General features: G+C 38.5%; 1 protein-coding gene across 1 annotated transcript in view; it reads right to left on the bottom strand.

The window, feature by feature from the left end:
• Nucleotides 1–256: 256 nt before the first annotated feature.
• SLC25A32 (solute carrier family 25 member 32) overlaps nucleotides 257–18,134 on the bottom strand; it is a 50,069-nt gene continuing 32,191 nt past the window's right edge. Inside the window, exons 2-7 of the mRNA XM_030863070.3 lie at nucleotides 14,166–14,316; nucleotides 12,246–12,331; nucleotides 10,798–10,958; nucleotides 10,310–10,423; nucleotides 9,788–9,933; nucleotides 257–2,012 (exon numbers count right to left, since the gene is read on the bottom strand). Coding sequence (XP_030718930.1) covers nucleotides 1,877–2,012; nucleotides 9,788–9,933; nucleotides 10,310–10,423; nucleotides 10,798–10,958; nucleotides 12,246–12,331; nucleotides 14,166–14,316 — 794 coding nt within the window. The 3' untranslated portion in view covers nucleotides 257–1,876. The remainder of the gene's footprint in view (nucleotides 2,013–9,787; nucleotides 9,934–10,309; nucleotides 10,424–10,797; nucleotides 10,959–12,245; nucleotides 12,332–14,165; nucleotides 14,317–18,134) is intronic.

Below are 18,134 nucleotides of genomic sequence, written 5' to 3' on the forward strand. Positions count from 1 at the left end.
TAACAGTTTCCATTCCTTAGGTTGACTGATTTTTGTCAACATCTCATAGTGGCTTGCTTCCTCCCATATGTCAAAATGTTTCAAATACTACCTCCTCAGAGACCTTTCCTGACCCCAGCTGTCCTACCTAGCATAGCAACACTATTCCCAACTCCTTAGTTTTACTTCTAGCATTTAATATTTGAAATTATATTATGCATATTTATGTTTTGTCACTGCACACTAAAATGAAAATTCCCTGAGGGCAGGAATGTTTTGTAGCTCATTTACTGCCATATCCTCAATGCTTGGTAACATACATGGCACAGCGCAGGAAGGAGTGCTGTAACCGTTGATCGAGTGGAATGAATTCTCTTCTCAGAACTCGTGCAGGGCTTGTAGAAATCTTCTTGCGTGTTCTTAATCTAGAACTGTAGTTATTTAATGCTTATTCATCCCACAAGCCTGTATGCTCTCAGAGGACAGGAATTATGGCTTATTAATTTCGGGGTACACAGGAGGCATTCAAATAATGGCACTACCTCTAAAACTCCAAATATCAACTGCAACTTGTCTTTCCATACAGGGACTATTATCAGGATTTCATGTGAATAATAGTATTATTCAGAAAGAGGAAAATACATCACACTTAATTTATAATGCATTCCTCTGCATGTAACTAGATACAGTAAATACAATTAGGTACTTATCTTTATTTTTAAAACAAAGCCATTTTCAAAATATTAAAAAAAATAGACCTCTTTTCAAAGAACCATCTAAATATGGCTTTGACAGCCACAGTATTTTATTTATAACAAATAGATGGTACTGCAAAAAGCATTCATACATGTTTACGTAAATAAAAATGTTAGTATCATTCTGGCACCTTTTTGGGGCAGGCCTTTATATTTATAGAAAAATTACCGTAACTCAAAAGTAAAATCAATAATGGCCTTTACTGTAATTTGTATTTAAACCTGAATTTGAGCAACCAGTGTAGACTGGTAACTTATTTGGGATCTGGACTCACATATCTGAAATCTGAAGTAGAAAGCTAAAGCTTCTCATTTCCATACAGTTTGTCAACAAATGTACCCCAGTCATTCTAGTATCTATATAAGGTGATCTACTAGCAACACCAGTAAAGTGATTTATAGACAAATATGCTAAGTAAGGGCTGACACAGCTGGATCCTAGTTCAGATTTTATAAAAAGACACTAAGTACCTATGCCGAAAAATAATGTGATCCAGGATTACATTTTAAATGATGAAAGAGCTTCTGGGAAAAAAAATTAGTGATGGAGTGACAACAGATGTCAGGTACTTCTCAAATTAAGAGAAGTACATAACTGCATTCCAAATGAATTAAAACAAAAGCACATTTACAGTGGATTTTTTTTCCCCACCAAACTTTCCCGTTTCAAAAATGGTCAGGATTTGGGCAACTTCTTTCCCAGCAAACACTCGAAACAGCAATGACATCTTTTAAGAAGCCTTTTTTTTTGCTATTGCACAGAGGTTGATTTTAAAGCCAATACAGACAAACGAGTTCAGAAAAAGGAGCGGTCTTCAAATCCATTCAGCAAATGCTGCAAATCAGCTTCTACGTGGACAATGAAATGGAGAAAATCTGTGAAACTCTCCATTTGGTGTCAGTTTTACTGTCGTGTTGCTGGCAATCATTTCAGGTAGAGGAAGCCAAGTCCCATACGTATGGGGAAAGCAAAAGCAGAAAAACATTGTGAAGGCTTAGCAGTTCTGTGACTTCTAATGATTATAGACCGAATTCAATTATGAGCCATGTTGCTGTGCAGTATTCTTCTGAGTTTCATGTCTCAAATACAAAGGAGCACATGGCTGCCTTGGGCAGATGTACTGGAATTATCTTCTTTTAGTTTACTTTTTCTTTTCTCTAAGGCCAAGTAAAAAATGTGAGATATTTTCATATACCACAAAGGTAATACAGCAGGCTGGAGTCACTCTAATCAAATTGGGGGCAATTCCTTTGTAAAATCCACCGATGCCTTCTTTCCTTTAGAGAGAGAAAAAAAGGATATATACAGATATATACATATATACACATATATACTTAATTTCCTACAGAGCTAGCCTGAAGATAAAATCATAAACATCTTTCAAATGCCCTTAAATGTGTGAACATGTAACAGTAGTAGCTGATCTAATGCAGGCATTAAACATCTCATAACTAATAAAAATGCTAGACAACACTAAACATAGCACACAAAAATAAAACTTTATTTTCTTAATGCCTAGAATTGGAATAAAGCCTTGAAACTTTTCACTTACTTTCTCAATATATATATTTACTAAAGTGAACTGAATTTAAATGTTTAAATACTCTGTTCTGGCCTTTTAGAATTAAAAAGAAACGTGGGGATGTATACCTATAACAATTTAAACATCCCCACACTGAAGACATGCATGTCTTCCATACATGGAAACAAGTGTTTGCGAAAGTTCTGCTACCAGTAGCAGATGTGGGGCCTTTTTTCCTTTTCTTTTTTTTAAATTGGAGTATAATTGCTTCACAATGTTGTGTTAGTTTCTGCTATGCAATGAAGTGAATCAGCTATATGCATACATATACCCCTCACTCTTGGACCTCCCCCCCCCCCATCCCACCCATCTACGTCAACACAGAGCAAGGAGCTGAGCTCCGTGAGCTATATAGCAGGGTCCCATGAGCTAGCTATTTTACACATGGTAGTGTATTTATGTCAAACCTAATTTCCCAATTCATTCCATCCTCCCCTTCCCCCCACCAACATGTCCACACGTCCGTTCTCTACATCTGTGTCTCTATTCCTGCCCTGGAAATAGGTTCATCTATGATTCCACATGCACGCATTAATATACGATATCTGTTTTTCTCTGACTTCCTTCACTCCGTATGACAGACTCTAGGTCCATCCACATCTCTACAAATGACCCAATTTTGTTTCTTTTTATGGCTGAGTAATATTCCATAGTATATATGTACCACATCTTCTTTATCCATGCATCTGTCCATGGACATTTAGGTTGTTTCCATGAGCTGGCTATTTACAAATAGTGCTACAATGAACATTGGGTTACATGTGCCTTTTTGCATTGTGGTTTTCTCAGGGTATATGCCCAGTAGTAGAATTGCTGGGTCATAGGGTAGTTCTATTTTTAGTTTTTTAGGGAACCTCCAGACTTTTCTTCACAGTGGCTGTATCAATTCACATTCCCACCAACAGTGCAAGAGGGGTCCCTTTTCTCCACACCCTCTCCAGCATTTATTGTTTATAGATTTTTTGATGATGGCCATTCTGACTGGTGTGAGGTGATACCTCACTGTAGTTTTGATTTGCATTTCTCTAATGGTTAATGATGTTGAGCATGCTTTCAAGTGTTTGTTGGCAATCTGTATATCTTCTTTGGAGAAATGTCTATTTAGGTCTTCTGCCCATTTTTTGATTGGGTTTTTTGTTTTTTTGATATTGAGCTACATGAGCTGTTTGTGTATTTTGGAGACTAATCCTCTGTCAGTTATTTCGTTGGCAAATATCTTCTCCCATTCTGAGGGTTAGTCTTTTCGTCTTCTTTATGGTTTCCTTTGCTGTGCAAAAGTTTTAAGTTTCATTAGGTCCCATTTGCTTATTTTATTTCTATTTTCATTACTCTAGGTGGTGGGTCATAAAAGATCTTGCTGTGATTTATGTCAAAGAGTGTTTTTCCTATGTTTTCCTCTAAGAGTTCTATAATGTCTGGCCTTACATTTAGGTCTTTAATCCATTTTGAGTTTATTTTTGTGTATGGTGTTAAGGAGTGTTCTAATTTCATTCTTCTACATGTAGCTGTCCAGTTTTCCCAGCACCACTTACTGAAGAGGCTGTCTTTTCTCCACTGTATATTCTTGCCTCCTTTGTCATAGATTAGATGACCACAGGTGCGTGGGTTTATCTCTGGGCTTTCTATCCTGTTCCATTGATCTTTCTGTTTTTGTGCCAGTACCATACTGTCTTGATATTGCTCCAGCTCTGTTTTTCTTTCTCAAGATTGCTTTGGCTATTAGGGGACTTTTGTGTTTCTATACAAACTGTAAAACTTTTGGTTCTAATTCTGTGGAAAAAAAAAAAAGCCATTGGTAGTTTGATAGGGATTACACTGAATCTGTAGATTGCTTTGGGTAGTACAGTCATTTTCACAATGTTCATTCTTCCAATCCAAGAACATGGTATATCTCCCCATCTGTTTGTATCATCTTTGATTTCTTTCATTAGTGTCTTTTGTTTGTTTGTTTTTAAGACTGTTTGGAATTTATTCTCTTAAATAAGAACGGTAACATTTGTTAAAAAAAATTAAAAGTACAACACCTTACTTTCACAGTAACGGAAAAACAAAGTTACGCAATTAAATAACAACACCACAGGTTAAAAACAGAGGCAAACACAAGGCTTCATGGCAGGAAGCCTGGAGGTGGACAGGCGCACCGTTCTGGCACAGCTCTGGCCTCTGTACCACGCCTGGGGACCCGCCTGCCGCCCTCTACCCCAAGCTTAACGGACCAGGAAAAGTGGGGTGCAGAATCCCTTAATTCACTGGTCAGGCCTTCAAGGCCATGCTGAGGGCCCTTTCTGGAGAGACTAAGGATTCCACTGTCCTACAGACATACTAAACACCAAGAGACACCAGGGAGTTGTGGTAACAGACCTGGGGTGGGGGGAAGGGGTAAACACAGGCCTGAAAGCAAAGCAAACCTGGGGTTCCTGAGCAAGAGCCCTGCTCCCCTGGTTTGTCTAAGTCACCTTTCTGGGGTTGGGAGTGTGCACTGCTCACTTTCTGAGACACTTGCCCCTGCGGTCCCCACCTCCTCCAGGGTGCCTGGCTACTCTGCTCTCCCCAAACCCCGACCGGAACACTAAGCCAGGTCAGTGGCACAGTCCCCAGTGTAAGCCAGAACCAAGGAACAAGAAGCTTGGGAAAAACCTTCCCTAGTATTATTATTATTTAGGGCACAATACATAAACGTGTACTTGTATATATGAAACTAAACCAGAGCAAACATATGTGTGTGTATATATAAATGTTCACACAACACCATCTACTTTGACTCTTGGGGTAGGGTTGGGGAGGGAAGCTGGATTCGGATTCTCTTTGCTTTTCTAATAGGCTTTCCAGAAATGCCTATAAGAGAAGAGGGCTTGGGAAGCAGTGGGAAGATCTCGTAACTTCCTCCTGATGGCAGGAACCCAGGATCGTACCGCGTGGCTATTCTAGCTGGTGTGGGAAATGCCTGCATTTCCTAATGGCTCATTCAGCATCCAAACTATGGAACCCAAAGGTGACCATGCAGGTGACCACGGGCATGCACCAGCCACAGCGAGGCAGCCTTTTATGCTAAGATCCTCTTTCCACAAGACGACAGACAACGAAGCCTTTCTCCCATCCCATGTCTGTGACCTGTACTGGAAGCAATGCTCTTCTGTTCCCTATGATACCCCAAGCCGGTACACTTCAGTTTTGGTTACCCGCTATGTGAGGTGTAAAGGGGATTCCTCTGGATGAAAAGATCTAAAAACCTTCAACCGAGGGTCTTGTATTCAACGAGAAAACATCCCACTGGGGTTTTTCTTTCTCTGCCTGTTGTTATCCAAATGTTTCCTCAAGTCAGGGAAGGTACGATGAGGCCAGGGTAAGAAAATCTGTGCCAGGTCCACTGACCTGCAGCAGAAATATAAGAAGCTTTTGAAACAAAGCATTTACTGATTTTGAGAACAGAAAAGAGGGTTTCTACATTAAAAGATGCTAAACCAGGCAGCAGCTGGAGGCCAGGTTGCCAGAGACAGATGATGCTGGACTAGATTCTAACTCGCAGGTTGTGTTTGTGTTTTTGGCAACAGCAGTCATTTTGGTGTAAGAGGAGAAGAACATGAGGGAAAAGAGGGAAATGCCCATCAGTGTCTTAGTTTTCCGAGTATAGGTCTTTTTGTCTCCTTAGGTAGGTTAATTCCTAGATATTTTATTCTTTTTGTTGCAATGGTAAATGCGACTGCTTCCTTAATTTCTCTTTCTGATCTTTCTTTGTTAGTGTATAGGAAATTCAAGAGATTTCTGTGCATTAATTTTGTATCCTGCAACCTTACCAAATTCATTGATTAGTTCTAGTAGTTTTCTGGTGGCATCTTTAGGATTATCTATGTATAGTATCATGTCATCTGCAAACAATGACAATTTCACTTCTTTTCCAATTTGTATTCCTTTTCTTTCTTTTTCTTCTCTGATTCCGTGGCTAGGACTTCCAATACTATGTTGAATAATAGTGGTGAGAGTGCACATCCTTGACCTGTTCCTGAGTGTAGAGGAAATGCTTTGTTTTTCACCATTGAGAATGATGTCTGCTGTGGGTTTGTTGTATATGGCCTTTATTATGTTGAGGTAGGTTCCCTCCATGCCCACTTTTCGGAGAGTTTTTATCATAAATGGGTGTTGAATTTTGTCAGAAGCTTTTTCTGCATCTGTTGAGATGATCATATGGTTTCTACTCTTTAATCTGTTCATATGGTGTATCACAATGACTTGCTGATACTGAAAAATCCTTGTATCCCTGGGGTAAATCCCACTTGATTATGGTGTATGATCCTGTTAATGTACTGTTGGATTTGAATTGCTAGTATTTTGTTGAGGATTTCTGCATCTATGTTCATCAGTGATACTGGTCTGTAATTTTCTTTCTTTGTGACATCTTTGTCTGGTTTTGGGATCAGGGTGATGGTGGACTCATTGAACGAGTTTGGGAGTGTTCCTCCCTCTGCAGTTTTTTGGAAGAGTTTGAGATGGATAGGTGTTAGCTCTTCTCTAAATGTTTGATAGAATTTGCCTGTGAAGCCATCTGGTCCTGGACTTTTGTTTGTTGGAAGATTTTTAATCACAGTTTCAATTTCATTACTTGTGATTGATCTGTTTGTATTTTCTAATTCTTCCTAGTTCAGTCTTGGAAAGTTGTACCTTTCCAAGAATTTGTCCATTTCTTCCAGGTTGTCCATTTTATTGGCATAGAGTTGCTTGTAATAGTTTCTTATGATCCTTTGTATTTCTGTGGTGTCGTAACTTCTCCATTTTCATTTCTAATTTTATTGGTTTGAGTCCTCTCCCTTCTTTTCTTGATGAGTCTGGCTAAAGGTTTATCAATTTTGTTTATCTTCTCAAAGAACCAACTTTTAGTGTTATTGATCTTTGCTATGGTTTGCTACATTCCTATTTCATTTGTTTCTGCTCTAATCTTTATGATTTCTTTCCTTCTACTAACTGGGTTTTCTTTGTTCTTCTTTTTCTAGTTGCTTTGGGCATAAGGTTAGATTGAGATTTTTCTTGTTTCTTGATGTGAGACTGAATTGCTGTAAACTTCCCTCTTAGAACTGCTTCTGCTGTGTCCCACAGGTTTTGGGTCGTCGTGTTTTCATTGTCACTTCTTTCTAGGTATTTTTAAATTTACTCTTTGATTTCTTCAGTGGTCTCTTGGTTATTTAGCAGCGCACTGTTTAGCCTCCATGTGTTTGTGTTTTTTACAGTTTTTTTCCTATAATCTAATCTCATAGCGTTGTGGTTGGAAAAGATGCTTGATACAACTTCAATTTTCTTAAATTTTCCGAGGATTGATTTGTGACACGAGATGTGATCTATACTGGAGTGTGTTTTCGTCCGCTTTCAGATGGAATGTCCTAGAAATATCAATTAAGTCTATCTGGTCTATCCTGTCATTTAAAGCTGTGTTTCCTTATTTATTTTCATTTTGGATGATCTGTCCATTGGTGAAAGTGGGGTGTTAAAGTCCCCTACTATGAATGTGTTACTGTTGATTTCTCATTTTATGGCTGTTAGTATTTGCCTTATGTATTGAGGTGCTCCTATGTTGGGTGCATATATATTTATAATTGTTATATCTTCTTCTTGGATTAATCCCCTGATCATTATGTAGTGCCCTTCCTTATCTCTTATAAGAGTCTTTATTTTAAAGTCTATTTTATCTGAAACTAGTATTGCTACTCCAGTGATTTCCATTTGCATGGAATATTTTTTCCATCCACTGCCTTTCAGTCTGTATGTGTCCCTAGGTCTCAAGTGGGTCTCTTGTAAACAGTATATATATGGGTCTCCTTTTTGTATCCACTCAGGCAGTTTGTGTCTTTTGGTTGGAGCATTTAATTCATTTACATTCAAGGTGATTATTGACATGTATGTTCCTATTACCATTCTCTTAATTGATTTGGGTTTGTTTTTGCGGGTCTGCTTCTTCTTTTGTGTTTCCTGCCTAGAGAAGTTCCTTTAACATTTGTTGTAAAGCTGGTTTGGTGGTGGTGAATTTTCTTTAGCTTTTGCTTGTCTGTAAAGCTTTTGATTTCTCCATCGAAGCTGAATGAGATCCTTGCTGGGTTGTAGGTTTTTCCCTTTCATCACTTTAAATGTATCCTGCCACTCTCTTCTGGCCTGCAGAACTTCTGCTGAAAAGTCTGCTGATAACCTTACAGGGATTCCCTTCTATGTTATTTGTTGCTTTTCCTCTGCTGCTTTTAATATTTGTTCTTTAATTTAATTTTTGTTAGTTTGATTACTGTGTCTTGGCATGTTTCTCCCTGGGTTATCCTGCCTGGGACTCTCTGTGCTTCCTGGACTTGGGTGGCTATTTCCTTTCCCACGTTAGGGAAGTTTTCTACTATAATCTCTTCAAATATTTTCTCAGGTCCTTTCTCTCTCCCTTCTCCTTCTGGGACCTCTATAATGCGAATGTTGGTGCATTTAATGTTGTCCCAGAGGTCTCTTAGGTTGTTTTCATTTCTTTTCATTCTTTTTTCTTTATTCTGCTCCTTGGCAGTTATTTCCACCATTCTACCTTCCAGCTCACTTATTTGCTCTTCTGTCTCAGTTGTTCTGCTACTGATTCCTTCTAGTGTATTTTTCATTTCAGTTATTGTGTTGTTCATCACTGTTTGTTTGTCCTTTAGTTCTTCTAGGTCTTTGTTAAACATTTCTTGTACTTTCTCCATTCTATTTTGGAGATTTTGGATATCTTTACTCTCATTACTCTGAATTCTTTTTCAGGTAGGTCGCCTATTTCCTCTTCATTTATTTGGTCTTGTAGGTTTTTACTTTACTCCTTCGTTCGTAACATTTTTTTGTTGTCTTGCCTTTTTTGATGGGTGGGGCCGTGTTCCTGCCTTACTGGTTGTTTGGCCTGAGGTGTCTAGTACTGGAGTTTGCAGGCAGTTGGGTAGAGCTGGGTCTTGGCGCCGAGATCAGGACCTCCGGGAGACCGCACCCTGATTAATATTCCCTGGGGTCTGGTTGCTCGGGGGCTCCTCTCATCCCCTTAGGTGTCTGTGGTCCCCCACCAGTGCCTGGTAGGTGTCCTAGTTGTGAAGAGTCACGAACTCCGCGTCCTCCTAGTCTGCCATCTTGACTCCGCCCCCCCCCCTTGGGGCCTTCTTAATTCTATTAAACTAGGTTTTTTATGACTTCCTATGTTCAATGCCATTCAAATATTCTATAATACCTAAATTTTAATTAATTTGTCAAGGTACTTTCACACATCTCATTTGATTTTTATAAACAACTCTGTCAACCTAGATATTCAAATTTTATAGATGAAGAAGTCGAGGCTCATGGTTTTCTATGGAGTAAATGGGATATGGGGAGGAAGGGTCCATCAGCCATGTTTTCACCACAGACACTGGTCTTTGCTATAAAACTAATGATGTCAACTGGACGGTTTAAGATTTACAAGGTACCTCCTAAGAGCCACTTTGATATACCACATACTCTTACCTCCATGTCTTTGTGATTACATCCAATACACCATTGTAAAACATGTGTTGATCCTGCAGACGAGCTCTTACAACTTGGTATGGGTATGTTGCTGCCACAGCAAATATTTTGGATAATGCTGCAACTGATATATATTCTACCGTGCTCTAAAATGACAACAGAAAACATTTGTTTTTCTTTAGGTAGGGTTTCTTTAAAAATATAAAAGTAAAAAAAAAAAAAAGTAAAAAAAAAAAAAAATATATATATATATAGAAGTAAAATTTACATAGGGAAACCAACACTGAAGTGGATCCACAAGTGAAAAATACTGTTTCCCCTCTTGAAACAAGGTCGTTCAATGGGGTTCTATTTTTTACAGTTGTGTGCCATTATCCTGTAAAGTATTTAACTATAAATTAAATTAGTGGCAGAATCAGTACTTATCATCATAGCAATACTACCAAAGTAAACGTGACAAAATTTCCATCTATTAAATGCCCATAAAAATAAATACCAGTGTTTTTTCAAGTATCACCTTACCAACTGTGCTTCTGGTAATCTATTGGTATGTTGGTTGTATTTCAATTTCAACAATTCATATGCCATAAACTGAAGGGCACCATGTGATGTTCCAAACAGCCCAGGAATAAACCCCTAGAAAGGAACAAGTGAAGGAAAAAAAAAAAAAAAGCTAAACTAAGCGAGTTTCCAAGGGACCACAGCTTCCGGGGAGGGGAGTAAGGAATGAGTGACCTCAATGTGTGACTTAGAGAAATGGTTACTCAACAAAGTTTTATTTTAGACAGTCCTTCACACACCCACCAGTGTCACGATGATACTTCTTATGGTAATGAGGATAAACAGTTTAAAGTACAATTTCAATACAGATTTCGGTTGTCATTAAATTGTTCCTTGCCTAAGTCTGGTTTCTTTTCAGGACTGAGTACAGGTCATTCCGAACTCAGACAATAGAGCCAAGGGAAATTACAATTGTCAGCTATTAAAATATATTGATAACAATTCATTACCTTATACAATCCACGCACACCTTCATACTTATATATTTTCAAAAGTGTATCAAACATTCCTTTATATTGCCGCTGTGAGGCATTAACAACACCATCGTACTGTAACATAAGGCGAGTTTTTGTTACCCATAATGGGTTGGTAATGCAGAGGGTCATGGCTCCTGAAATCAGATTTAAATAATATTACTCAGCATACAGGTACTTTCTCACTTCTGACAAGCTGAATTAAGAACAGTCCATTTATATAAAGAATGGGGCTGTACCTGCAACAGCAAAGTGTGGTCCCTGAGGCACAGACCTAGGGTTAATGGGTAGACATAGTTTTTGGTGGTCTTAAAAAGTTCCCCATGTGGTTAGTGAGAAGTAAATTTAAAAGGTGATGAAAATGTGAAACACTTTCCCTTTGAGGTGTGAGGGTAGCAAAGATGTCCTGGCTCCTAAACAAAGTGGCCTAGTGTGGAGAACAGACCGAGGTCCTGGGAAGCAGATGCTGATAAGGAGATACATATACTTAGGAGGAGGACACAGTACAACCCAGAGGGGCTGAAGATTAGGGGAAAAGGACCAGCAATCCAGCACCTCAATCATCTGTGCATGTGCACACGTATACCCACCCCAACTTTATCACCCTCTTCCTCAAAACCACTCAAAGTAGCCACAACACCTCAAAAATTAAATAACTATGTAATATCAAAAGAAATATTTACATTCTTTACAGATAGTGATGATTTTGTTAAAAAAAATTCAAATGGTTAAGTTTCTCATTTGCCAAGTTTCCTAAGTAGTCCTTTATTCAACAAGTATTTATGGAGTCCTATTGTGACTCAGGTCTCTGCTAGCAGCTAGGTATTCAAAATGAGCAAGATAATTCTTGCCTTAAAAAACAATCAGTAAACATTAAGAAACCAAGGTGGGGAATTCCCTGGCAGTCCAGTGGATTCAGCACTTTCTCTGCCGAGGACCTGGGTTCAATCCCTGGTTGGGAAACTAAGATCCCACAAGCCGTGCAGCACGGCCAAAAAGAAAAAAAAAAAAAAACCACCAAGGTAACAAGGTATCAAAGTAGGAGTTAAAAGACTTAAGAGTCCTACTTTGTTTTTCCTTCTGAATATTACACATACATAAGGCAATTAAACAAGACTATTTAATTGTTTAATTTGAAAACTGAAATCATATTTTAATGGAAGAAACACTATACCAAATCATCTTAAATTAGAGAGTCGTAACCTTTCTAAATATTATACCCTTTGAGACAAGTAAAATTCTTGAAATCTATCCAGAGTAATCCATCAGAATACTTGCCTTCTAAGGAATTTCATGTGATAACTGATTAGTATAGTTAGATGAGCATATTTAAACTCAGGTGTTCATAGGAAAAAAAGCAAATAAAGAACAAAAGTGAAAATCAAGTTGGAAGTTGATGTTTTATATTTCACACACTACCTTACCAGCTTCAGCAGCTGAGATGAGATATTCTGTTGCCTCTAACCTTTCTGCTCTTCCTTCTGTCTTATATGATTTGATGGCATTGTAACTAAAAGAATTAAACATGAACAGGTGTATAAATATTTGAATGGGTGACATAAAGCAGTAAATTCTATTTTAAAGTGTGGGTAACTTAAAAATACCTCAAAAGTAGAAGTCAATACGTAATCCAACTACAAAACAAGACCTTTTTCAAATAATGGATTTACTGGAAATGGTTTACTGTAAGACTATACCATCTCTCCCCCCCAGATATGTAGGCTGGCAATACATATGTAAAATATTTTCATCACATGTTCAACCATTAATAAAAACAGCAAACAGGAAAACTGGAAGGGGGAGGGTATACTGGTGCAGCAATTGGGCAGACAAAAAAAGGGCAGCTAACTATTACGTTCAGATACTGTGGTTGGCAATTCTGATACATAAAACACTCCACGGATCCCACCTAACAGATTAACAAGGACCATAGTGGCACACAAGAAATCATAACAAAAGATAACACAAACAGTACCATGAGAGATTCAGGAACTATTACTGAGATCAGAGAAGGCTTTGTGTAGGAGGCAACACGGAGCCAGGTAAGGAGAGACGGGTGCAGTTTCAATAGGGAAACACAAGCATGAGCAAAAGTTATAGGGGTGGATGGGAAGACAGGGCAAACTGAGCTACACTTGAGTGGCACACTGACATTTACGCTTTACTTGGCAGAAAACAGCCACAAAATGCTTCTGAGTAAGGGAGTTAAATCACCTTTTTTGTCAAACTCCAATTTCCACTTTCCTCCAGGAAGAAGGCTTCAACTAAATAAATCTTTCCAAACTTGACCAATCCATTCTATCATAAAACAAGTATACTGTTTTATGATAATTTCAACACATAAACCTTACATGGCTTGGCCTTAGAAACTCTCTTTAAAGAACCCACACAGCTCTGAAATTATTAACATAATAAATTTTATACATACGGTTTCGCCCATCTAGGAATGTCTTACAACTGAAAATAGGAAAAATATTTAAACAATATTAAGGCTGATTTATATTTTGATTTCACTTAGGAAATATTTTAAGGTTGGTTTGTATACTGCCATAAGATTATGAGAGATCAAGTAAAATGTCAGACACAAAAGAGAAGAAGACAAATATACCAGGTACTGATGTTTTCCTAAAAATGCGCTGTATTAAAACAAAAGCCTCCCCATTCATGGATTCAGTTGCAGATATCAGAGGCAAGCTCAGAGCAGCACGCACTCCTCCACTGCGGTGTGATAATACTTTGTGTCCATGCCCTTGTACACTCAACAACTTGAATATGGCTGCCACAGGTGCTTTCTGTGGCTTCTTCAGTAAGCATCCAATATCAGTGATTACAAACGGTAATGATACCTGACAGTGAAGGAGTGAGGAAATGAATGAGCTACAAAGATGAAGGAGCAGGTCAAATAGGAGGTAAGAAAGAACATGCCTCAGACTCTTTCAGTCATGCACTGGCTTTGGCTTTCTGTTCCCATAGGGCTATCCTGTGATACATGTTCTTATGAGGACTCCAAGATCTGTCCTCTTCTGCTTTTCCAACTTCATTATGAATCAATGTATTTTGGGAAGCCACCTTCCTGAATCCATCTCACAGAAATGGCTTCTGGAAGAGTGTTTCTCCATCTCATCCTTTTACCTTCTTATTAATAACTTTTTTCCAAACTAAATGCCTCTGATAATAGCTTACAGAGAATGAGACTAATATGCCATTCTGCTCTTTCTAGCCCTTCCAATGCAGAGAAACTGATTAAATGACTCACCTTGCTTCACCAACTGATTTTTAAAAAAATCATTAAAAACATAAATTCCTTTTTATTTACTACTGTAAAATCTCCCAGACCTACTCACAAGAAAAAGTAGAGTCCCCAGGATAAGCCTGCACCCCACACATTTGGGGTTACTCCTTGGTAAAGTCCCCGTAGTCCATCAAGTTTCCAAATGGTGGTCAAGCAATGCAAAACTCCTTTATATTTCGGTCTCAGTTCCAATCCATCACTCACTGCAGTAAAGGATACACAGAGTTAGGTGGGAGCAAAGTTCTAGCTCTGAATTATATATAAACATATAGATATCATACAATCAATCACAGAAAGGAGGTAAATTCAAAAGAAAAAAATTTTAGGTAGATAAAATTATTTTCCAGGATTTGATATTTTTAAATTAATAAATTCATATATTTATCTAAGTTTTAAGTGTGTAGTATACCCTCAATAAAAACTTGGATAAAGATGTGAGGAGCGATAAAGCAAATGTAGAGAATGGGATAAACTTTCCTGGAAATTCTCTTGCCACAGTCCCCACCAACACACACACACACACACACACACACACACACACACACACACACACACACACACACACACACACACACACACACACACACACACACACACACACACACACACACACACACACACACACACACACACACACACACACACACACACACACCCCAGAATAGAAAGTAGAAAATCCCATTGTTTTCTTACTCTCAAAAGTTCTAAATTAATAAAACATGATAGGGTAGAACAAAAACTGATACTACACACATTCTGTCTTACTTAAATAAGGAGAATTCAAATCTGTTTTGGAAGTTTAAAAGATAATGCTTATTTTAAATAACTTCTATTTCATGAAAGACTCCACAAGCCAATAAGAGATTGAAAACAATTTGTAGTATAGGGTTAATATATCTAATTTACAAAAAGGATTCACAAATCAATAAGAAAATGACAAACAGCCTCTAAAAAACTTATAGGCAAATTACATAAACTATCAATTCACAGAAAATTACTATGTGTAATTACACATAGTAATTTTCTGTGGATGGAACAGAAATGGAACAGAATGGAGAGCCCAGAAATAAACCCACCCACTTATGGTCAATTAATCTATGACAAAGGAGGTAAGAATATACAGTGGAGAAAAGACAGTCCCTTCAGTAAGTGTGCTGGGAAAACCGGACAGCTACATGTAAAAGAATGAAATTAGAACATTCTCTAACACCATATACAAAACTAAACTCAAAATGGATTAAAGAACTAAATGTAATACCAGATACCATAAAACTCCTAAAGGAAAACATAGGCAGAACACTCTTTGACATAAATTGTAGCAACATTTTTTTGAATCTTTCTCCTAAAACAAAGGAAATAAAAACAAAAACAAACAAATGGGACCTAATTAAACTTAAAAGCTTTTGCACAGCAAAGGAAACCATTGATGAAACGAAAAGACAACCTACCAAATGCGAGAAAATATTTGCAAATGATATGACCGATAAGTGGTTAATATCCAACATGTATAAACAGCTCCTATCACTCAACATCAAAAAAACAAACAACCCATGGCACAGGGGCTGGGTGCTGAAACATGGGCTGCAGCGAACAAACTGGGCGAGAGGACTGGGATTGGCTGTGCAGAGACTGCCCAAAGGGACTGAAGTGTGGTCTGGGCCACAACAGGGTGTGTGTAGGGTGCAGCCCAGATCTTCCATAAAAGCCCCATTGTTAACACACACACACACACACACACACACACACACACACACAGTGAGGGGTGGGGCCCCGCCATAGCAGCCTCATTCTCAGTGTGCTCACAGCAGGTGTGGCTCCGCTTCTAGGAGCTCTGGGGGTGCGCAAGTGCCCACACATAGAGATGAGACTAAAATCTGAGCAGATCCCTAGTGATGGAGACTTCAGAAGCGGGGCTGAAATCTGAGCCATGTCCCAGCAGCTGTGTGGATTTATGCTGCTGGGGCTCTGAAGGTGTAGTGCCTGTGGGACATTGGAGCATATTACTGGCACTGGAGCAGGTCTGGTGTTAGCACTGGCGGGCTTTGTGGGCACCTGCATGCGGAGGTGGGGCTGGGGTCTGGGCTGATTGCATAGCTCCCATGGGCGGATCCCTGTGCTGGACTTCAGTGGCTCTGTGCTGGCGGCTTTGTGAGCACAGCACCTGAGGGACATCCTGGCCAATTGCCTGCATTCCCAAGGCTGAGGGCAGTGCCAACAACACTGTACTTTGCGAGCTCACACAGGTGACACCACAGAGTGCATTTCCTGGTGGACAGCCCCTGAGGAGGAATACTCAGCAGCTCCTATCCCAGCAGGAGCAATCCAGTCCCACCTACCTCACACTGTAGCTTAGAATCGAATATGGGGGCTTCTACTCCAACAACTGGGGAGCAGACCCTGCCCCTGACAGGCCTGTGACAACCACAGAACAAACATGAGGTCCCGTTCATGATCCAGTGCAGGCTCTGGTTACCGCCACAACAATCACACCCCCTCTCAAGGGGATAACAGCCAGCACACACTGAGAAAAAGCAGCAGCAGGCATCCATACTAAAAACAGCCCTTGCACCAAAAATATTAGACTCACGCAGGCAACACAGGGATGCTCCCACATAAAAACAGCCTTTCAAGACCACAGTAGATAACTGTTTTTCCTAAACTCATAGTCAGAGAAATATAAATAAAATGAAGAAACAAAGAAACCACTCGCAACTAAAAGATCAAGAGACTTCCCCTGAAAGAACAAACAATGAAATAGCCCTTGCCAGTCTACTAGACCCTGAGTTCAAAAAGGAGGTAATAAAAATACTGAAGGAATTAAGAAAGGATACCAACAGAAATGCAGATTACTGTAAAAATGGCATAGAAACTATAAAGAGGAGCCAATTAAAATTAGAAAACTCATTTGCCAAGAAGAAAGCTGAACTAAAGGCAATAAATAGCAAACTGAATAATGCAAAAAACAAATAAGTGATCTGGAAGACAGAATAATGAAAATCACCCAATCAGAACAAAAGACAGAAAGACACATGAAAACAATATATGAGACCTATGGGATAACTTAAAGCATGGCAATCTATGCATAATAGGGATCCCAGAAAGAGAAGAAAGAGAAAAGGTGATCAAAAATGTATTTGAAGAAATTATGGCTGAAAACTTCCCAAACCTAAAGAAGGAAATAGATATCCAGGTACAGGAAGCACAGATGGTCCCAAACAAGATGAACCCAAACAGACCTACACCGAGACATATTATAATTAAAACAGCAAAAGTTAAAGATAAAGAGAGAATTCTAGAGGTAGAAAGAGAAAAAAAGTTGATTACAAGGGAACTCCTGTAAAGCTATCAGCTGATTTTTCTACAGAAATGCTGCAGGCCAGAAGGGAATGGCAAGATATATTCAAAGTCTTGAAAGGGAAAAACGTACAACCTAGGATACTCTACCCAGTGGGATTACTGTTTAAAATAGAAGGAAAGATAAACAATTTCCCAGACAAGCAAAAACTAAAAGAATACAGCAATACTAAACTTATGCTAAAAGAAATATTGAAAGGTCTTCTCTAAATAGAAAAAAAGCAAGAATCTAAAGGAAAGAGAATCACAATTGGAAAGTAAATCATTTAAATAAGATAAATGTTTTTTGTGAAAGCAATTATAACTATAAACAGATAAACATGAAGATGTAAAAGAGGCCATCAAAATCATAAAATGTGGGGAAGGGGAGTAAGAAAACATAGATTTCATTTTTTTTAAGAATGTGTTTGAACTTATATGACTATGAGTCTAAAGCAGGTATATAGTAATGGGTTAATGTACTTGAAAACCAGGGAAACCACAAATCAAAAACAACAGATTCACAAAAACCAAAAAGAACTCGTGCATAATTTTTAAAAACCCATCAAACCAAAAAAGTAGAAAGAAAAAGAAACAGAAGAAATACAAAGTCAACTAGAAAACAAGGTTTAAAATTGGAATAAATCCCTATCTATCAATATTTACCTTAAATGTCTATGAACTAAAT

The sequence above is a fragment of the Globicephala melas genome, chromosome 17 (assembly GCF_963455315.2).
Source record: "Globicephala melas chromosome 17, mGloMel1.2, whole genome shotgun sequence".
Taxonomy (NCBI): Eukaryota; Metazoa; Chordata; class Mammalia; order Artiodactyla; family Delphinidae; genus Globicephala; species Globicephala melas.